The sequence below is a fragment of the Rhipicephalus sanguineus genome, chromosome 4 (genome assembly GCF_013339695.2).
Source record: "Rhipicephalus sanguineus isolate Rsan-2018 chromosome 4, BIME_Rsan_1.4, whole genome shotgun sequence".
NCBI lineage: Eukaryota > Metazoa > Arthropoda > Arachnida > Ixodida > Ixodidae > Rhipicephalus > Rhipicephalus sanguineus.
In genome coordinates, this window is record NC_051179.1 from 43,078,198 (window position 1) to 43,101,711 (window position 23,514).

Consider the following 23,514-nt stretch of genomic DNA (forward strand, 5'->3'; position numbering starts at 1 on the left):
CGCCAGTGAAGTCGATGTGCCTCGTAAGCCCTCGATTTGGGTGATAGCTGACATAAGCCAAAAGGGTAGGCTAACGCAATAAATCATTCCAGTCAATCATGCTGAGACACGTGCTCGCTTGACGATGTTTTCTCGCCAAGCCCGAAGGGTTGGATCATCATGACCCCTTTAACATGCTCCGTCGTTTTTTTTTTTTGGCTTCCCCACAATACAAACACTGTACTTCTTTGCTGAATGTCACTTTATAACTGCCATGAAAACATCTGTAAACAGAGGGTGGGTGCTTGAGCCGACGTTTCGAAAAGTGGACTTGTCTTCTTCAAGGCTGAAGCATCGCAAGCTTCCATCTTCCCCTTCCTGCCGCTTTATAACTACGTATTTTAAGGTAACCCAACCTTGATTCAAACAGTAAGGCGCAGTTCCCCCTGAATTATCATAAAATGCCTCTCTCCTTATTTCGTCTTTGCCCTTTGGGTTGATACTCGGAGCTGTTTTTTTTTTTTTTCATCGCTGCTATCCAACAAATCTTCTCTGCCTGTCTGACTGATTGCTTTGCGCTCTTTGTTGAGGTATAGCTTACTCTCTCTGCTGTATACATGCAGGACACCCCTCAAGATGGGCAAGAAGGTGCGCATCAGTGTTCCAATGGCAAATGTGGAGCTGACTAAGGACATGACTGAGCGCCTTAGTCAACCGAGTGAAACTACTGGCGTAAGTATGTGCTATCCTTCAAAATCAACGCCCCCTTACTTTTTCTCAGAACCAAGACGACAGTGAACTGTAAATCATATCCTTATTCAGGTGTTTGGGCAGTATGTGATAGGATTCAGAAAGGTTCCCAAATGAAAACCTCAAAATATTTTATGAGAGGTCCCAACTGGACTCTTTTTAGGATGTTATTGCAACATTTACCTTTAGCACATCAGGCATTGCTCTCCCTTATGAAAATGACTGTTGATTTTCCATTTTCGGAGTATGATAAAATGATTATCAATAATTCCGCAATACTCATTGACTGGTCCCAATATTTCGACCACAACATTTCTGTTGAGCACTTCGCAATGAAGATTTCATTGACACAATTATTTTGAAATGCCATTGAGGATATATTGACTGCTGATGCAACTACCGTACGTCATAAAGTAGTCCACGGGCCACTAGTATAGCCCCTACTAAGCCCTATCTTTTTCATTTAGTGCCATCAATGTCTTGTCAACTTTAATAATATATGCAACTCCAAGGCGCACGCACAGGCGGGCCTGCGCTCTGGTTGGCGAACATTTGGGCCGTGGCAGAGTCTTTGAATGTCTGAAGTCTTTGAATGTCCACGGCCAAAACGTTCACGAAGCAGTAATGCACGCAATTTTCATGAGGGTGCCCTTTCATTTCTCCAACCACATGTGCGCCGCAGAACTCTCTCCTAGCCTTGCTTAACCTTTCAAACTCCACGTTTATTTTGTAAACATTCTTCGTGGTTATCTCTTCTTCACTGACCCTTCCTTGTGAAGCTTGTACCTCTCGTTACGATGGAGAAATGAAGATGGGTTGGGTGCGGAGGCACAGCTTGAAACTGTGCGGAAAGTCTTTGTTGTGCGTCAGGAGGCATATAGCCGGAGATTTTTTTCAGATGGCGGTGGGGTTCATCCAACCTTTACGCATGTTCGTGCGTGTTTGTGTGTGCGTGCATGTATATATACACGTGCAAAACTGAGAAATTCCAGGGAATTTCTTTGTTCCACTAAAGCCCCCCCTTCCTCCTTTCAACCTGATCACGCACAGCGTCCACACAACGCTGGTCATCTTAGATCCAAACCAAACCTGCTTAGCAGTAGCTTCTCCAAGCCCCTGAAACTGTCGTGAAATTTATTTTTATTTCTCGCATAATGACCACACCCCAAACTTAAGTGCACGGCACCTGTGACAATCTTAAGGTTCCTGCGTGCAAAAGTATGGCCTTGGAGAATTGTATTTTCAATTCGATGATGGCACTTATGACATACAATAAGTTATGGGCATGTAGTTACCAACAGTAAGCCTTCGAGCTTTGTGTCTGTTGCCTGGAGGTGTTGTGTTGGCTTGGATCTCGCCAATGGAGGTGCTTCGATACCATGATTCCCGCCTTTGTGTTTCTTCTGTTAGTGAGTCACTGTAATGCACCATGCCACAAACGAGAGCCAGTAGACTTCTGAGGAAGTCCATGTGGACTTCACACGGAAGCATCACACGGAAGCATCAATGGAGGTGCTTCGATACCATGATTCCCGCCTTTGTGTTTCTTCTGTTAGTGAGTTACTGTAATGCACCATGCCACAAACGAGAGCCAGTAGACTTCTGAGGAAGTCCATGTGGACTTCACACGGAAGCATCACACGGAAGCATCACACGGAAGCATCGAACTCTGTCCCTTTTAAGTAGACCCCTAGTCCTGGCTCTCATTCGGAGGAGCCTTCTTGCCAGAGCTTAAATGGGTCCTGAACCATTTTTCGAAGTAATCCTAAAGTGACTCAGTAACGGAGTCTGTTCCCTTCGGTTTTTTTTTTTTTTTTTGTGGAAAAACTTTACCACAGCATCTTAGAATGTTAGGGCCATTCTGGGAAAGTACCCCTCGTCCTATTTTAGTTTGTAATTGTGATTTGCTGAGGGGGACGCTTACTCGAGATTTTATGGTTTTCCTTCACTGCTTTCTACTACACAATATAGTTGATGCGACCTTCGTGAGAACACGAAATATATATGAATGTGGGTTCGTGTGGCCTTATAATACGACTGTGTGGTTATGCTCTTTCCTACCTAGAATTTCTCCTGGCTGAAGCTGCCAAATCTGCTTAGCTGCGGGTGTCCGACCCATTGTCTGTGCATTGTAGTGGATGCTATTTACGTTATAGTGCACTCGAATATAAAGCTGAGAGTTTTAGAATAACCACTAAAAGCTTCTTCCACCTCTTTTCGTGGATAATAAGAGTTAAAAGTTCGTCGTTCCTCCCGACAACGTTGCGTTGGCTCAGCAGCGATGTCAGTTTCCCTGGCAAAACTTACCGCTAAGTTCAACTTTCCGACTTAAAACCAGCGACACAAACTTGTGTCTGTATGCTGTATGGGAAGGTCAGCTATCTGAAAGACTCCAGAATTGCTTCGTGAGATTGAGTGAGTGCCGTTGGATGAAGCATTTATGCGAATTCTCTGTGGGAGGGTCAGCGATTGTTGTGGGACGGAGCGGAGATTTTTTTCGTAGGTTGTAACAGTGTTGGGTGTGACAGTCTCTGACCAACCATGAGCTACTTGTGCACCTTTTTGCGACTACTTTCATTATTTCCGTGGTATTGCTCAGTTTAGGAGTAGAATGCCCCAATCGTTTGTCATTTGATTATTGTATTACCTAATTTAAGATGGCACAGGCGCTAAAAGAACACCTCTTTGTGCAGGTGACCTTCGAATTTAATGACGTCGACACCGTGACGGCAACCATCTCCCGTTCGCGTGCAGAGGCCTACTTCAAGGCAAAGCGAGGGAGAGGCCGGACCAGTGACACGTCGGATGGTAAGATATCTACGTTGTCATGTCTGTACATCACTACTGAGAGCACCGTGCTACAATAAGTATACTAAATGCAGATTCTGGTATCAGATTTGTCCTTGACCCCCTTGCTACGCTATCAATACAAGGCTATGCTGTGCTCTGCTAGCGTGCCTGGATAGCCGAAAGGTTAGGACACTCCCCTTCAGATCGAGGGTATGTGGGTTCGAATCCCGCCTCGTGGAGAAATTTTGGCAAGCATTTTTTCGTCTTCTTTATCTTTTTCTTTCTGTCTGTCTGTTCCTTTCTTCCTCTCTCTCTGTACAGTAAAACCTCGTTAATTCGGATCTCAAGGGAGTGAAAAAAAAACATGGTTGATCCCTCCGTCATAGGAATCGGAATAACACGAAAGTAAAGCGTGCCCTTACAGAAGTAACTGAATGTTTACTGTACACTGATATAAGAGAGTTTGCACAATGTATATTGATGTCTGGCAGCTATAGCACCTTTTAACGTGGATGTGCCCACTTTGATGATTGGTGGTACGTCTCCATCCCGACTACTAACGTCCATGTTAAATGATTAAACAAACCCCTGTGGTAGCTGTAGTAGTTAACGGTGAAAGCGTAGTCAGAGAACGAGGTGTGATAGCCAGAAGAGCGTCGCATATTGGACGCAGAACTTGGTCGCCATCCCGCGGCATGTTAAAATGTGATTGAACACCACGGCCGGACTAGAGGGAAACGCAAAGCGCGTCGTGCCGCCCCGGTAGCCCTAGATGGGTAGCCCGGCCGCGATTTTTCTAGGGGCGAACACGTGAGCGGAGAACGCGGTGTTACAGCCAGGTGAGGCAGGCGCGCGTCGCAGAGCTATGAGCGAGGCCAACGCTTTTACGACGCTTGGCTAAGGTCGCCACCTCACGGTGTGTTAAGGCATTGACAAAATTTAACTTCTATTGAAAACGCGCCAAATGGGAGGGACGTGTAACGCGTTGCAGGCGCTAATCGCGAAGGCCACAGTAATGACGAATTACTTTACCGTTCCCAGAGGGCAACACCACCCCGCCGACTGGGAGAATGGTAGATATAAAAGGCGCGTTTGTAAAAGCTTTAGAGTCTGTGACCGTGGCGCAGTGGATAGCGTGCCCGGCATCTGTTGTTGCGGACCGAGCGGTCGGGGGTTCGATGCCCGTTAACGGAACTTTTTTTCTTTGCCATCTGATCGTGTATATTTTTCCGACGTCATTTCCGTGACGGAAATACGTCACTGAAGTCTTGGTGGACCCCGGCATAAAACACTTTCGTGTTAAAAATGTCCGAATTATCCGAATGTCGAATTAATGAATGCATTACAAAAACGCACATTTTCAATTTCTTTATCGCGTACCTTTATTTTGAGTAGTAGTCCGTGATGCTTGTTTTTTTGAGGACAGCTGGGCGGCAAGGGTTAGTTTGCGGGCATGTGACAAACCCTCTAGCGCAAGTGTATTGCCTGGGACATCGTAACAAAACCCTTCTAAAACGACGAGAGCGTCCGCGGCTTCTTTTGCGGTACGACTCACCGGGCGTAGTTCATCGCACGGGTCTTTGTCGGACACCTCATCCGTCTCACCGATGCCTTGAAGGAATCTATGGTCATTCGTAGAGCTACCTCTCTGCTTGCGCGCATATAAGTGGTCCACTCAACGGCAGCTTCGACTCGCATGCAGTAACAATCCACTGCAACAGCGCTTCCTCCAGTTGTGGGTGGGCTGCGGGTGCGCATTCGCTTTCGTCTGGTGTGAAATTTTTCGCCCTCACATGCTTCCATTATTTGAGCCTCGTTTTTCACGTACGTCGATAGCGTGCTTCTTTTTACGTCGAACTGACGCATCACCTCTTCTCTGGAAGCGCCGTCTTTGAGTGCATTTAGTGCCTTCACTTTAGTTGCCAAGTCCTTCGCGCGTTTCGCCGGTTCCGACATCGCGACAGGGGGATATATCACACCACCACCACGGCCGCTGGATAAAAAGCGCACCGTGCGCTTTTTATCCAGCGGCCGTGCCACCATTATAGTAACTATAGGCTTCCAACGCTCAAGTTTGCGCAGCGCCGTCCGCCGCCCCAGCGGAGAGCGGGGAAAGCTCCGGTAGCTCGGACGGGTCGCTCTTGCTTGGTTTTCCCATTGCGCACGCGGAGAACGTGCTCCCCGGGGCTTTTATCTCGCATTTTTCACGCTATGGGTGTCTCTCCTTCATCGCACTCGAAAGTAGGCATGCAGTCCTGCTGCACTGTGAACTGTCACAAAAGTTTAAAAATGACGAAGAGCCGAAAAGTGCCCGTCAAGTTCTACCGTTTCCAATGCAAGCAGTGCAAGGAGCAGAGGCGTCGAGTGGATTATGGCAGTTCGCCGCGATGCTTCCGCGGTCTTGTCATCTTGAAGCAATTTTTGTCGTACACAGTATAGGCCTCCCAAGCAGAGTGTCGGAACGGAACGAAAACCGAAAACGAAAAACGAAAAAACAAACGATATTTTTGACCGGAACGAAAACGTAACCGAAACGTTATTTATTATTTCGTTCCGGAGTGAAACCGAAATTTTTTCAATCGTTTTTCGGTTCACGAAAAAATTTCGCAATCCGGAACAACTGAGCTCATGCAATGTGACCATATCTCAGGGTATAGTGTTAGCGCGTACCTCAGACAGGAAATCCAAAGCAAAGATATGTTGAAATTGTGCGAAAAACGAGAACAGTGGCAACCAGAGATGTTTATATTAACGCAAGTGTACTTTTGCGCACCTGTCAAGCAGGCCAAAGTGGAGAGGGCATTGTCGGCGCTGAAGTTTGTTACAGCGAAAGCTGTTATGAGATCACAACAGACGATTTTGGCTCCATAGTTGTCCACGGCCGCCGGTGTACGTGACCGCTATCGCGTGGTATAAGAAAAAAATAAATGAGAAACAAATTTCTAGGATCCGGGCCCTCTGCGTGGCAGTCCGGTCTTCCACCACAGTGTCACGCTGGTGCTTATAACTCCGTAGCAAAAATACTCTACACAGGCGTCATGTCGGGCAAGGAATCGCGTTAACATATGTAATATCGCGTGGCAGAAAAGTAAAATAACAACCAGTCATCACACAATGCTAATAGCGCAAAGAGTGTGTGGTTTAATGCTTCCCACCAGTGTTGCGGAGTTACTACTCCTGAATTGGAATGACTCCGGAATCATTCCACATTTTCGCGACCCCGGAATGGAATGGGGACAACGCTCGGAGGAATGGAATGGGAATGGAATTACGTCTTTTTCCGAAAATAGAGGACGTTTTCGTCTACATGCTGTTTTTCAAGCTTCAAACGTTAGTAAGTCAGAGCCTCGCAAGTTAACACTAAAGGAGTATTTTTAAAATGGCTTAGCTGATTACAAGCACGGTACATTTATAAGCAACGCGCCTACTACAAACGGAGGCATAAGTTCGTGTACAAACAAATGAATTATCCCAGCAGATACCGAAGGGAGAAACAAATTACCCCTGCGCGTTGGTTCCCATTGATACCCCCACCCGAAAGTGGCGAATACTCTATGCACAGCCTGATCTTTATCTCACGAGCAGTTTAGTACCTGACACACGTAAATAACCTTTGCGACAAGGAAGACATTGCATACCTGCGCACAGGCGAACACAGAAAGTTCTCCTCACCCCATCCATGCTTGCGAGGCGCGCTTGACAAGCGTGAGTGCTGACGGGTAGTGCGGCTCAGTATTCCGTATTCGATGCAAAGGCGCTTTTGTCAGCATAAAAATACGCTATGTCGCCATTTTAGCATTAACAGATTTAAGCTTAAACAATATTGAAACACCACCATTCGTTCAAACATGTTGACCGCGCAAATACTATCGGTAGCGGGAGAACTGCCCCTATGGGAATTAGTAGGGTGGTTGCACTGCACGAGATATGTCACCAAGCTACTATTCCTCGACCTTGGCAACGTGTTTTGCGTACTTTTGCAGTTATTAATGCATTTGATGACATCATCTTTAGAGGGCGTTCATTCTTAACTCGATAAAACTATCAAGATGTCTTTCCTACGTTGAGGAATTACAGGAATGGAATCGGACTGCCAGGCCATTCCCTGAGTGCCAATGAACTAAGTTTTTTTTCATTCCGAGGAATTGAAAGGAAGGGATTTGCGGCAAGTTCTAACTCCCCGGAATGGAATTGGAATCGAATGGATGTGCCTATTCCGCAACACTCCTTCCCACCCACTGCAAAGTGCTCAGCCATAATTCTTCATTATCAGCCACAGCACAAAGTGCAGATAATGCCTTACAGATGTGTAGCGGGTACCGGGATTCTCCGAAGAATGAAGAAAAATGGCATAGTGGGAACTTCGCTACTTCAGAAAAATTGCGACGATTTCTGACGTAGTGGGTACGTTGCATGTTAACTTGTATTAGTTGCCCCAAGAGATAACAACGGGCTCTACAAAGTCCACTCTTCTAGCTTTTGCTGTGACTTGCTACGTGTTTCACGCAGGATTGGCGATCTTTTTATCAGAACAGCGGTCTCGCACATCGGAGAGTACACTCAATGACGTGCTGCTTCTGAGATCGTGCTCACTCCCTTGACACGAAGAATTAAGCCAACTAAAAAAAAAATCGTATTTTTCTTGTGAGAAACTTTGAAATGAATACTGGTTTGTGCTAGTTGGTAGAAATACGTGGTACAGTTACTTCCGCTCCTCTGAAGAGCGTGTTTTACCCTTGTCCCACTTTCTTAAGAGGAGGGCAAGCAACTACATCCCAAATCCAATGTTTTTTTTAATGATTGCCTCACCTTTTTCATACTTTCTTTTTTTTATACAAAGTAAAAAAAACCGTTACGTACCGTTACGGAACGTTTTTTTTTTTTTTTTTTCGTTCCGGAACAGAAACGAAACGGAACTTTTTGCGGTGAAACGAAACTAAAACCGAAACGAAAAACATTTCGTTCCGACACCCTGCTCCCAAGCTCGGCAAGGGATCGTGCTCATTTGAAAGGGAAGTGGGTTTGTGAACCGAAGCTACAACAAATAGACAGCCGCTGTTCGTTTGGAGACTGCGCGCTGGGTTTCCGAGTCAACCATTTGTAATGTGACAGCAGCGGAGCATGTTGGCTTATTACACCACAGTTTAAATAACGTACCGTGAGTACTAAGTGTTTAATTCAGCTGATTGCGGTACATTTCCCGTCTCGGCTCCCTGTAAACAGAATTAAGCTGCATGTTTGCATTGAGCGTTTATATTGGCCTTGCATGCGACACGCCGTGATTGCTTAGCAGGCTGAAGTGTTGCGCTGCTAAGATCGTGGTCATGGGTTCGATTCACGCATACGGCAGCTGCATTTCGATGAGAGTGAAATGCAGTAACACCGGCGTACTTAGATTTACGTACACGTTGAAGAACCCCAGGTGGCCGAAATTAATCCGAAGTGCCCCACCAGGCGTGCCTCGTAATAATGTCATGCGTTCGGCGCGTAATATATAGCCTTGCATGCGCGTGAGCCGCGGGCAATATACAGCTCCCGCTTTGGAAACGAGCTGAAAAAAGAACCAAGGCGGCAATTAAATTTTCGATGGCTTCGCGAATTCAGATGCGCTTATCATCGGGCACAAGTCGCGGCATAATAATAAACATGCGCGATCCCAGTGGGTATTGTATAGTATGATGCTGACCAAGCGAGCTGTCGAAACAACCAAAGCGACATTCAATAAGCGAAGACGGTGCGTGATCAGGCGTTGATATTATTCGAAATGAAACACGCCTCTGCAAGAAACATGCATGGTCGAAGTGGGCATGAAATATATATATATATTTGCGCGTATCATTATGCTGTCAAAGGGAGCTCTAAAAAAAATCCAAGGTGACATTAAATTTGCGATCCGACGTTGTTATCATTCGATGCAAACCTCGGCAAAAGCGAAAATCCCACGAAACTGAACATTGCGGATTGCGATGCAGCCAGTGACTCAACAGGGCAGATGTAAATTTATGCTCTTCACACTGAGCTCATAATAAATTTAAAGCCGCACGACAAACTTATCATCCAAGCAGTCGAAAAGTTATCAATAGAAAACGCACGCGAAAGCGTGCTGGATGTTTGCTGATAGCTCCGAGTAGACACGACTGCCGCAACGAATGTGCGTTTTACCGGTAACATAATTACAGAACTCGCACAGTCGCCTCCCTATTCATGTAAAAAAAATGTGCCCGTCCAGCATCGGCACGCACGCAGCGCTCGTACAAACAGCATCGTCCTTGACGACCTGCTCGGTCCCGAACGGTGGTCGATCAACCGCCCCCCTCTGGTGAGATTCCCGCCGTGAAAACGTCTTCTCCATCTCTGGGATCTTTCTAAACCTTCAGAGCAAGCGACACGTGAAGTTGCACGTGCACGGCGAGCAGAAAACAGCGCGTGCAGTGTGCGTGAACGTGCTGAGACAGCGCTGTCAAAAGGCAGGCGCGGGGAGAGGAGCGACCGGTTTTTGCAAGAACTACACAAGAACGGCGGCGAAACGCGCGCGACGCAGCGCCCACTTCCGATGTGCCGAACAACGCACCGAAGAACCGAAGAGGGGGAAACTGCAAGTCCGCAAGTCGAGGCCTTGTTTCTTTGTTATCCGTTCTCCGCCGATGATGATGATGATGAAACTGTGGCTTCCTTTGCATCGGCTGGTCGCAAAAAAATTTTGCATCCTAGCCTTCAATTACAAATGAAAAGAAATGCGTGCTCCAAAACGCCACCTTGCGTCCCCTTTCATAAGTTTTCGAAAAAAAAAAATGCGGTTTTCCTTGGCCTTCGCGATCGACATCGACAGCGCACCGTTGCTGCCGGAGCCGATCTCGGAGACCATACGTTTGCACATGTGTGGCAAAAAAAAATGCAATGCGATAAATATTATGGCCTCCGAGACGCTGTTTCAGTTTCGCCGTCTTTGGCTTGCCTCCAGTCCAAATTAACCAGTGCGCGTGCAATTTTTCGTCGAATTAGCGAATGTTTGTTGCCGTAGGGCTATGAACATTTTTGAAGGGAGGGTGTGGGGATGACGAATTATCCAAATTTCCGAATTAACGGGGGCCGAATTAACGAGACTCTACTGCACTCGTTCTCGCAGCCATCAGGGTTATTACAGGCTACGCCGGAGCAGTGAGTAGTGGGAGTTGCCTAAATTCTGTGGCACATACCCGTTCATGATGATGATAGCATTTTTGGGCGGAGCAGGCACGCTTTTCTGTGAGCTTTAACAGCTTTGGCTGTTAAAAAAGTTAAGGACCATCTAGTGTGAGTGGTAGGATAACATCAACAGTTCTAAGGATGCTACAAAGGGTCAGGAAAAAACAGTGGTAGTACATGTATATTGTAGTTGACATACACCTGGGCGTGCCACGTAATGCACCAGAATGACTACCGAGGTATGGAAAACACAGTCGAGGAAGGCAGCGAAACAAAGTTAAGTGAAGGTAAGGTGCTTGCAGGGATCAAATGAAATCGTGTGGATCATTGGGAGAAGCCTTTGTTCGGCAGTGGACCTAAATAGGCTGAAAATGATGGTTATGGCTGAAACTACACTCAACCCTCGATATAACGAACATGTATATAATGAATTATCGGTTATAACGAAGTAAATGAAGAACACTCTTGTCATAGATACAGTGCTACAAATATACGTTTATAACGAATTTTTCGATATAAAGAAATTATTTTCGTGTCAGATGCGAATTTGTTATAATGAGGTTTGAGTGTAGTTAATTGCTACGTGTGTAAGCTTCGGAAATTCTCAAATACAAGATAACGGCCACTGATTCACATGCAGACAACCCCACAGTATTGTAGAATTGCTTCACTTGGGTTTGTCTTGAGGTTTTGTAGCATTAGAGCAGTCAAGACGCAACGTGTGCGCCTGCGGTTCTTTCAGCACCTGAAGTTGCATGAATAAGAACTTGTTTGCTCACTACATGCCTTGTTGTTCCGACCTGCTTTGTGCTAGTCATGGCATAGTGAAATTTGTGAAATTGGTGCATTAATAGGAACACTTCGAGCTTCCTGAAAACGTCTTCTTCCATTCCGCTATAGTTCATGGAACAACCTGCATCTGTTGTTGTTCTCGGGGCTGTGGGGGAACGCGCATTTCAACAGCCAGAAAATGACAGTTTAGCAACATTCACTTAACTCTTACATGGCCTATACACGCATGAGAGTTTGTTGCACATGTGCCTCATCATGCCACTTATGTTGCCAAGAACACATCAAAACGGGCGTTGGTAACTATAAAATGCTTCTTGTTGCTTCAGCACTATCACAGTAAACTACAAATGAGATTTCAATGTATGAAACAGTATTTATATTGAATCTCGGATTAGTTTTAGGTAGATAATACAAAGCTATGGCATGAACGTTCATTGTATTTTTCAGACGAAGCTGAACCCCCTCAGAACCAGGAAACTTACACAATTGTCATCCGCCTGGTTGACACGCCAGACAACCGAGCCCGAGAAGCTGCGCAAGCAGCTGTGCAAGCAGCGGCAACAGCTGCGGCACAAGCTGCTGCCTCAGAGGCGGCCAACGCTGCTGGTAATGCAGTCAAGGAGGCAGCGCACGACCTTGCCGAGAGCGTCGTCGGCGCGCTCGTCGCACCCGAACAACGGGACGCTGCCAAACAGCAAGCAAAATCCACTGTGGAGCAGCATGCAGACAATGCTGCCAAAAACGCCACAGACACTGCTGGCAATGCAGCTTCGCAGGCTGCCACACAGGCGGCTACCGCAGCCGCCAACAAAGCGGCTGAGGGGTGCTTCGCCTACGTGAAACGGAAGCTCCTCATCATTGGGGCTCGCTGCCTCTTGGCACTACTGCGCAAGCTGACTGTGTGACTGGAAGCCAAGCTGCGAGAACTCACGCAGCAGTAAGAAACTGCCTGTACAGTGTATATATAGGGGTTTGCTGTGTTGTGTGCGTGTGTGTCAACATACCTACGGCGCGCGCTTGACTGCTCGCGAATGCTGCACCGTGTGCCGCCATCGAGCCTTCCTCAAGCGAGGGGAACCCCGACGCTCTGCCAGGACAGACGAAAGTGATTTAAATGTTTACTGTGATTCCTGTAAATATAGTGTAAATAGTTTGTGATTGACCAGCACTAATGTTTAACAAAATAAGTGACGGGAATAAGAACTTTTGCTCACTACATGCCTTGTTGTTTTCACGTGCGTGTGCTATAGCCATGTCATTGTGAACTTTTGTGGAATCGGTGAATTAAAGCTGCCTGAAAACGTCTCCTTTCATGCCGCTTTACTTATTGGAACAACCTGCATCTGTTCTTCTCGGGGCAGTGTCGGAACGGGCATTTCAACAGCCAGAAACTGACGCTTTAGCAACATACACTCCACTCTTACATGGCTGACACGCATGAAAGTTTGCTGCGCATAAAGCTCATCATGCCAATTATCTTGCGAAGAACTCATCAAAACAGCCATTGGTAACTATGAAATGCTTCTTAGGCATGTGCGAATATTCGAGCGCTTCGAATATTCGAACGAAAATTACAGTATTCGAATGCGCTTCGATACAAACAAATTATTCGAAATTTCGAAATGTTCTAAATGAACGAATAGAGAGTTGGCGCTTCTCTGTCTTGTCTTCTGCTTCTCCCTTTTTCAAGAAATGTATTTTGCACCTCAGTCGTCTGTAGCTAAGCAATGAACGAATAGACATATAGAAACCGCACGTAACGCCCTGTGAAAGTGGTTTCACTGCAGTAGACGAGTGCTGTACCGTGAATACACAAAAAATCCGAACTGCCGCGAAGCCCAACTTCAAGGTTAAATGAATATACAGTTAAACCGGACTACAAGGAATCTCCGTACAACGAATTCCTCGATATTACGAAGTTTTTCTATTCCCCGTCGTTACTACGTATAAGCACATGTGTTTGCGACCTCTATGTAACAAAGTGGCAGCGGGAGACACCCATGATATAACGAATTTTCGTCGCCAACAACCTAGGGACCTTGCCCCTAATTTCGTCATTTTGGCACGAGCAGGAGCCGCGTGCATCTTCTGCGGTTGCCCCGCGGGCGCGTGCGCTGGCGTGCCCCTCCCCCGCCCCCTCCCTCCCTCCCTCCTTTCAAACCTCATCCAGCCACTCGCGGATGCCAAACACGCTAACCGCGCCGGCTTTCTTTTAAAAAAAGAGAGAATTGTCTTGCGTTGGCAGCGCCACTCTTCGGTTGTCGCAGTAGTCTCTAAACTGCACTTCGTTAAAGTGAGATCAGGTGACGCCACTAAAAAAAAATCCTTACTCCGTGTCGTTACGCTTCGAGATCGATGATGATGATGATGATGATGCTCCTGGGATGATGGCACCTACCCACTCAGGGGGATCGGCCAAGAGTCGGGCGGATCATAAAGTCTGAAATTTTTAAGTGCTAATAGACGTTAAAGTATCAATTAGAATGAATGTTTTCTTTTTTTTTTCAGAATTCCAGTTTCAGATTAGATCGTGTTGCATAACCTCCCAAATAGCCAGTCGCATATGGAGTTCGCTCTTCGTTTCCGACGCCGTGCGCGCGTGCGTGGTTTCACTGCGTGCGCATGGAGCAGCCCCTGACGACGTGCAGCTTTTGCGATTTTTTTTAATGCCAACAACTGCATCGTCACTATCAAAGAGATGTCAGAAATGGCGCTGGTGGAAACTGTCCGCGACCACGGTGACAACGATGGATATTCGGAGGTCGACACGTCACTGTTGTTACGCGCTTTGCCGCCTTGCGCCGCGCCGCGGTTTCGCGAGACCGTGGCCTCCGAGATTGGCACCGGCAACGCGCCGTCGCGTTGCCGGAGCCAATCTCGGAGGCCACGGCTAGACGATGACGAAGCAGCATTGTATTGATGTCCTACGAACTTTCGGTATTGCCATCCCTCACGAACAAGCAACAGAGCGAAATAACGCAGTTTTTTTGCCGCTAAATAAATGTTTTGGGTGAGCTCTGCCTAACATTCTCCTTGTGTTTAATTTGTGCGTTTATCTTCCTAATTTTCGGGCTGAAATTGGATGTAGCGTAACTCACTGGGCTGGATGGCGTTGAAATATATTAAGTGAAGCGAGTTAACTAGGGTCTACGCTGCGTTGGAAGCGAAGCACGATCAATTTTACGGCTTATTCGCAAAAGTTAGCGTTGTGCAAACAGACTTCAGTTGAACGAAAATTTGCACTCCACTCCCAATTGTAGTCATGCGAACATGTGTACTCAAAACGTTTGCCGAAAAAATAATATTAAGTCCACCGACCAGCTGGTTATTGCGGACAACAAGCGTAGATTGGGCGAGTTGGATGCACATTACAACTTGTTACATGTACTATCGGCTCCGAATGAAACGCCAGCAGTGGTTCGCGTGGTACAGTTCGCACCCTTATGATTAGAGATAGATAGGCTCATGCGGTTTGCCGTATGCTTTCGATCGCGCAGTGCATTCATGCTTTCGATGCATTCATGCTTTCGATTGCGCAGTGCTGCTTTATCGGGTGTGCGCGGACGACGCGCATTACACAGTTGCTAATGCTTGGGCAATGCGCTCCGCTGTTAGTGCTTCATTTGACACCAATAGTACAGCTTGATAAAGAATGATAATATCGGGGATTTTATGTCCCAAAACCACGATATGATTATGAGAGACGCCGTATGGAGGACTCCGGAAATTTCGACCGTCTGGCGTCCTTTAACGTGCACTGACATCGTACACGGTACACGGGCCTCTAGCAGTTCACCTCCATCGAAATGCGACCTGCCGCGCCCGGCATCGAACCCGCGATCTTCGGTTCAGCAGCCGAGCACCATAATCACTGCTCCACTGCGGCGGACCATAGCTTGGTTAACAGTAGCAAAAATCGGCGAAAGGGGTTAGGAAGTGGAGAAAGGGTGCTTTTTCCCACCATTCTTTTGGCCCCTTTGGCTGATTATTGCTATTATTTACCGCGCTGAAACAAGACTGAATATTTAGGGCGAAAGCTTTGGATTCCTCATGAATCGCGAAAATTGACCGTCGGCGTCCCACGTCGGCGTCGTCAACACAAGTGACGCACAAAATTATCACGTGATGACGTCATCACTTGACATCGTCGCTTTGCATTGTCTGCGTGATCGGCCCACCGATCACGAAGGCAGTGCAAACAAGGTCAGGTGTAGAAAGCTCGCAATGCATCCGATCCTGGAGGCTGTGCAAAACCACGTTAGGTCCAGGAAGCTTTCGGAGGGAGGCGGGGCAGGAAGAATACACCGACTGAAGAAAACGAGGAAAATGGCTTTCGCCTTCGAATCATCTTAGGCAAATGAATAAAGGACCCTGTGAGTATTTGTAGTACAATGATCGCGCCACGCCCTGTCAGGAGTCGACCGTTGAGAGTGATATACACTATTTTATTGCAAATACATCTTATTACGATTTCCCGATGCGAAAGCTTTGTATTTATCTACGTTAGTATGATTACAATAATTTTGTTCAGCATATTTTCAGACGTATGTGACGCATGTGAATGAGTCAGCAAACGTCGATTTATGAAAGTTGGGATTAAAATGTATAAAGAACACCGGAAAACCTGTCAATATTTCATAGCACCGTCGTGCATTCCCCTTCCTCCTCGTTTTCCCAACCTTCATGTCTTTATTTTCAGTACTTACGATTCGTTATTAAGCAGCTACTGAAAACTTGGATCTCATTAAAGATTGTTTCCTACAACGATCACTTAATTTATTTGACTGACTTCACACATCGTTCGTCATACCCTAAAAACTCCGAACAACACAATTCAACCGACGGAGCAGGCTTGACAACCGAACATGCGCAGCCGGCTGTATACATACAGTGCGCTACAACACATAGACGGAACCGGAAGCCCGAACGCTGCAGTCTGTGATCGAAAACGGGCCGGCAAGTCATTATGTGTCCGCCATGCATGGTCATAGAACAGTCATAACAAGAAGTCCACGCCATACATGCAGATGTACATCTTGATGGCCAGCAGACGACGCCAGGAGCAAGCGACACTGAAGCGACCTGACGGCAACTCCGCTACATTTCGTGGAGCATTTTGCTTGAACATTCAGTGCAAATGGTATTATATGAACTTGCCCACTGATGTTTCTATAACTCGAGCACGACAGACCGGCCGGCAGCGTCGAGCACCCTTCACGTAGCGAGCGCACGCGTGCAGAGCGGCACCCGAGTCCCCGGGATGACGTCACACGCGAGAGGGCGCCATTCATGATCTCGAGGCGAATAGATTGACGGCCTGAGCGTTGTTTCCCTTACTCGAATAACTGAATGTTTTAAATGAAGGGAAGGGAATTCATCGAGGAGCTATACTTTTCGTTACACAACACTATGAGGCCAACACAGTCCGACTGTTTGTTTCATAAGGTATATCATAAACATTATCATCATTGGCTTGCTCTGAGTTCACTGCAGGACGAAGGCCTTTCCCACTAATCTGAATTTACCCTAACCTGCGCGCGCTTATCCCATTTTGTTGCAGTTGTGACTAAGCGTTTTGTCGCATTAGGCTTCACCTCAACGCGACTCTCAAAGAGAAAAAGTGTGCTTTATTGGTGCTGCCATTTGTTTGCTTTCTCCTCAACCTTAGTAATAGTGCGGCAAAGCATGCTTTGCAGAAATGTGTGCGCCGGAGCGACTGTTTACGTTCCCAGGACACCATGATGCATTGTGTAGCGCAATACTGTGACATACCACGGCAATCCATATCGTGACGAACCACAATGCACTGTACTATGTCGTACTTAATACCATGTCATGCTCTGAGATACTATGTCGTGCGGTAACAGTCCACTCCTCGGCATTACCCTCCACCCCGCGTCCCGAAAAAAAATTCGGGAGAGGGGATATAAAGACGCGATATTTCGGGGAGGGGGAGAGAGAGAAAAAGACACGGTATCTCCCCTCCCCCCTCGAAAAAATTTCGGGGAGGGGCAGGGGAGGGCTGCATCTAAAGCTGCTCTGTGCCATTTGTTTACTTAAGATACTGTCAATTCGGAACGTCGTTACATTGAGAAGTGGTTGATACATCATTACACAATGTTATGCTAGGCAGCTTGAAAATATGAAGAGTTCGAGTTGTTGGCGACAGAGGCGGGGAGGTGGTCTAATTCAGATGCTGCTTTTGCCAGAAAGGAATATAAGGAAAGGTTCGTCTGGCAATTTGGCACTTGGACATTGAAGCTGTGGTCGATTGGCATTGATGGGTAGCGAGAAAGTAATTTTTTATTTACGGTTTCCTAAAAAAATTTTACGGAAAAGAGAGAAACGTGCGAGCTTCTTTATTCGTGACAAGTCAGGCAGACCAACGTTACTCTTGATGGCGGATACATAGAGTTTCCTAAAATTAACTAGAGGGGACTCTGGCGCTGCGATCGTTCAGCTACCATGGGGATGATGGGTAGTACACAAATTTGCCTAGTCTTCGTGCTTGCGGCTTCAAACGTACTTGTGGCTTTGTTTGTTGCTGTGTTTTGGCGTTTGTTTCGGATAAAAGAATAGACCGTTGTGAACTTCGTGACCAGGTTTGATTTGGTGAGCCTAAAAAAGTGAAAGTGGTGAAGTGGAACTGCTGACTTTTGCTGAACTTTGTTTTGCGACAAAGCGGATGCAGGCGACGCGCAGCCAAACGGAGCCGAAAGAACGAAGTTTAGACTAATTTGTGTACTACCCATCATTCTCATGCTGGCTGAAGCGTCATGCGTTGCAGCTCCCATAGACACTAGCGCCAGAGTTCCCTCTAGTAAGTATTGTAGGAAACTCTATGGGCGGATATGCCTGCACTGCGGGAGTAGCTGCACGCGATGAAGCGCGAAGACCGGTTCTGGATCGCTTGAATAATGTACGTCAAGTAACCTGTAGGTGGATCCCAAATTGATGAGGTGAACTAAAGTTTCGACCTTTCAAGGGTTTTGTACAGAGCAAGCTTGAGGAATGAGGAGGCACGACAAAAAATTGTACGTAAGAGACCAAGCGTCCGATTTGTGGAATTTGTCGCATAATCAGTATTTGTTTGCCATGAGAGATGGTTAGTGATGTGAAGACCTAAATATCTAGAGCAAGTGACACAAGAAAGATCACAGTTAATTTTATATGAAAATGCAGAGACGGGACTGCGACGAGAAAATATCATTTCACATTTGTTTACCTCTTATTTTCATTAGTCATTGTTTACTCCGTGAAGAAATAGCGTTAAGGTCAGATTGAAGTAAGAAATTGTCACCCGGGTTCGTTATTTAACGATAAACGATGCAGTCATGAGCATAAAGGCGGATATTAGATGTTAAATTGGGTGGTAGATCGTTTTGCAGATAAAAAAAAAAAGCAAAGGTACAAATGCTGGCCCTTGCGGCACACCAGAAGTTACGAAACAGGTAGGTGAAACGGAGTTGTAAGCAGTCACAAATTGTGTTCGATTGTGGAGGAAACACACAATCCAGGTAAGCAGTAGATAGGTGTCAATGTTAAGTCTGCTCAACTTTTAGGAGACGATGCCACGCCATGTAAAAGGCATTTTAAAAATATAGAAAAGTGCACTGAATGCAAGAGCCTCGATCTAGAGTTGAAAACAGGTAGGTAGTAAGCGTAAGTCGCGTTTTACATGAGAAGCGCGTTTGAAAACTGTGTTCATGCTTACTTAAGAAGTTGTTACATTCAAGCAAATGCGCGATGTTAGAGCAAATTATTTGTTCCATAGGCTTACATGGAATGCTGGTCAGAGAGATGCATTTTTAGTCATAGCGCATGAAGGGTTACCTCCTATCGGAATCGGCACCATTTTCCTCGCCTTCTGGTCGCTGGTCAGCCCATCAAATTCTAAAGACTGCTTGAAATGTTCAGACAAAATGACCGATGAGTAGTTGACGGTGTATTTCGAAAGCTGAACACATATTCCATCGGTGCCAGATGTTGATATCTTGAAGTTTTCTATGAGTTCTGTTAATTTCGGCCCAGTCAATGATGATGGAATCTATCGTGTGTAAAGTGGTGCTATTAAATACTCGTGAAACAACCACATGGAACAAAAATTTTTACTGCGATAGCCCCCAGACACCCAGGACGCCGTTAGTGTACTTCTGTGTACAGTGTACAGTGAAGACGTCAGATGTCGTGGTAATTGAAGTGGCCCAGCCGCGGCGTATATTGCAATGCGGTAATGGTGAGCGGCTTTAGCTACCGAAAACAATGCGCACGCCGAATCTCTGCAGCGCATTATGGATCTTGTGGCGGGTGTTTCAGAAAGTCTACTACCTTTCCGGTAAGCCACCTAAAGATTCTCAGGATGAGCTCGTAGATGTATCGTGCTCCGACTGCAATAAGTTTTCGCACACACTCGTCCAGAATCTTCTTGGCTTCTTTTGCTGCGGCCGAGGAAGCGGCCTGGCCAGCCGTATCATTTGCATGCCATTGTGCGTTCTGTGCAGCAGCCATTGCTGGCTCTTCGATGGCCTGAGCTGCTGCAGCAGCAGCAGCGGCCGCCTGCGCTGGCTGCTGGGCGTTCACGAATGCTTCGTCGGCGGCTGCCTCGGCGGCCTGCAGAACAGGTGCTTGTTGTTGTCCCTGTGGCACGACGGCGATCGAGGCGCCCTGCGCAGCAGCATGGACGACGGCTGGCCCAAGCGCCTCGATGACGGCTGCTTTTATGACTGGAGCCACAGCTTGGGCAATGTCATGTGCTGCTTGCGTAGCAGCGTCAGCTGCGGCAGCAGCCTTCGCGGTGGCCTTGGCGATGTCAGTGGCGATTTCTGACAGCGAAGGGTCCCCGTCACCCTCGAGATGGAAGTGGAGAGTGGTGCTCTCTTCCGTCGGGACGGCCTCCGCGTCATCTGAAAAACACAGTAAACACTTTGTCCAATATGGCTCAAAAGATGCAGCGCCGCCACGCGACAGACTAGCGTATTTGTCCATCGTTCGTTCGGCATGGAATAAGGATGATAAAGATAACAAAATAAATAAATAAAATAAAATGGCTGTTTTATGGGCAGTGTCTGTAGCCTGCCACGTGGCACGACATTTGAAAGTTATGCTTTCATACAGTCGCATACAAGTCAGTAGAAGTGATTCGGAAGAAAAAGAAGAACAAGATGGTTTTTGCGTTCGAGCAGTCTTAAAGGCAAAAGCGGCTGGTGATGACGGAACAACAGCTGATCCGAACAGCTAAGCGCGCCGTCTCTGCCGTTGTCCTTCCCACTTTTCTTGAAACCATTCTGGAAATTAGGAAGTTCACAGGGATAAAATGGAATCAGCTCGCGCAGGATAGGGTAAGCTGTAGATCACTGCGAGAGGCCTTCGTCCTGTGGTGGACTAAACAGGCTGAGAATGATGATGAAGATGCCGCGCACGACACGCGGCCAAGGTGTTCACAGCAGCGTCTGCTTTCCGGTGTATGTGTTTTTCCCCCAAGCACGCGATGTGGCTCAGGGCCTCTTTGAGCACCCTACAAGGGCTTTTCTTTTACCCGAGTGCAACAAAGATTCGCTTTCTCTCACAAGAACTTTTGACTGCGTGCTGTGGCAATGTCAAGGAGCACGTCAAAACTATGACCGCGAACATGTACAGTGCAGTGGCCGATGTAAGAGCGGTCGGACCACTCATAGAACTCTCTCACATGTACGTGCGCATCTGTAAAGTTATTTGCTACTGAGTGATCTGCTGCTGTGCGAAAACCGGTGCCACTTCACTGAAATGCACCATCAGCTACGGTTATAATTAGGTGCGCACGTGTTGGGTACTACACTCACGCTGTCACTGTTAGAAAACGGACACGCGTTTGCTGTGAAGTGTTCTTTGTACCCGGGCCTGACTATACGCAGGGGTGTGGCGGATATCTTGTTGGGTCAACGCGGTGATGGTGAGCGGCTTTAGTTTCCGCAAGCGATGCGCACGCCAAATCTCTGCAGTGTAGTTGGCCATCTCGGTCACGTAGGCCGCAGAGAACGGCGGTATAGCACGTTCTGGGTGTCCATTAAAGCATAAAGTATGCTCTGTAACATCGCCAGCAGCACAAACACGCACTTGATTTTGAGCACGTGGCTGTAGATGCTTATCACGATATAGTTATTTGCGATAAGCCGTACTGGCGCCTTCGTCAATGACTGACATGACGTAGATATCTTACCGTCGCTGGCCTTCGCTCACGTTCCCGCCTCGACGATGACCGTCGAGGTGTGCATCCGTCTTCGCCTTGTTGATGGTCCCTGTCATGTGAACAGCGCTGATCAGGTGGAACGTCATCTGCAGGATGAGGGCTTCTTTTAGCATTTGTACTCTCTTGAAATGGGTAATTCTATAATCATAGGACAAACAATTAGGACTCTGGTGGTTCGTGAGCCAAACAATACGACCGCGAAAGTGCTGTGAATTGGACAATTAGATAGCGGAAGTAGAACAAAACGGTGAGCAAGTAGCTGGTGGTTGGTGACAGTCGCAGGCCGCTTGTATTGCAAGGTTAAAAATGCTTTTGCTGTAATATCTCATTGCAAGCTACATTATGGAAAAAATCATTTAGTTTTGTAGACATCAAGCTTACACATCTACTAGTAGCAACGCAACATTGTCACTATGCAATGGTACTAATGTTAAGACGAAAGGGCTTGGCCGTGGCTGTTTTATTAGTTTCCGATACGTTGCCACATTACCAAATTAAAATGCCACACGAACCTTTGTTATCGGGGATAATATTATTTTTTAATCATTCCTGTTCCCATTAAAATCACGTTAACGAGATCCGTAGAAGAAAGCCGAATATGAATAATAGCAGCGAGAATCATTGTTGAGTGTGGCCAATAGTCCTTTTTCAAGCAATCCCAGAACCCCCCGTGGGCGCGCGAAGCACTATGGGAAAAGTGTGTACGGCGTGCCCGCCGGCTGTTCCGTCGCTCGCTGCTCGTTGGCGCCGTGGGAGCGCCAAACGAAAAAAACGCGACGCCGCTGGTTGGCTATTATTAAATCCTTAATATTACACATGTCTGAACACACCTGCATGTATCTCTACGCATGAAATGCGAAAGGAATGATGCAGTCTGTGGGGATTGAGGCTTGCCCGTCGCCATTGCGCGGGTTTTTCGCCTATTTCTGCCATCCTCATGTCCGATCATGTCGCTCCCCTCCTCCGCCGTCCTACGGCGCTGGGCGAGCGGGGGTGACGTTAACCCCCTCACCCCGGCGCCGGATCGCGACGGTGGCGCCACGTTCGAGTCTCGCGTGCTCGCGTCTCGCGAGACGTTGCGCGCGGCGGGGGAGTCAGACCCTCTCTGGACCTCGTAGGGTAAGCACGCATTTTCTTTCCTGTCCGTCGGCTCCTTTGTTTGGGCTCGCTCGGACGGAGTTCGCCAACGGTGCCTTGCGCCAGCGGCGAGCGCTTACCTTACGTTGTCCTTTCCGAACGCTAGGCCGAAGAGCGGTGCGGTGCATTCGCGCGTGGTCTTACTACGCCGAAACCGTACCTATCGAAGCCAACGCGAGCGGAGTTTGCCCTTGCTCGAACGATCGGGCCCTGTTTTGGTCGCTGATCGTGAGAGCACGCAGCATAGTCGCGAGAGAACGTTTCTCTCAGTGGCGTGTCGCCGTGAGCCCTTTTTGCCCGCGGAGACGTGCTAGCGGCACCCTTTGTGTTGTACTTTCGCCCGTGGCGTGGTTAAGCCTGTTTTGCTTCTCCCGCCGCCTTTGGGAGCGGGCGTTGTACTGCGTTTTGTGGTGTTGCCGCAGGCAATAAAGTGTTGCGGGTTTCGAGAGCAGTACTGTGTACTTGCCGCGCTACGCTCGGCGCCTTGTTTGCGTTTGAACGTACGTGTGCAGCGGCGCGCTAGTTCACGCGAGGCGACGGCAAACGCGGCCCTGTGGCTCGCTAAGTCCGAACCCACGCTAGTGGCCGTACTCCTGTGAGGTACGTGCACACTACAAGTCAGTGTAGGTATTACCGAGCGGATGTATATCCGGATG

General features: G+C 47.5%; 1 protein-coding gene across 1 annotated transcript; it reads right to left on the reverse strand.

Moving 5' to 3' along the window:
• Positions 1-19,785: 19,785 nt before the first annotated feature.
• LOC125758221 (antifreeze protein Maxi-like) lies at positions 19,786-21,834 on the reverse strand. Its single transcript, XM_049415172.1, has 2 exons — positions 21,702-21,834; positions 19,786-20,399 (listed from the first exon to the last, which is right to left on the reverse strand). Exons 1-2 carry the CDS (start codon positions 21,832-21,834, stop codon positions 19,786-19,788), a joined length of 747 nt encoding a protein of 248 aa, XP_049271129.1.
• Between the last annotated feature and the right edge of the window lie 1,680 nt (positions 21,835-23,514).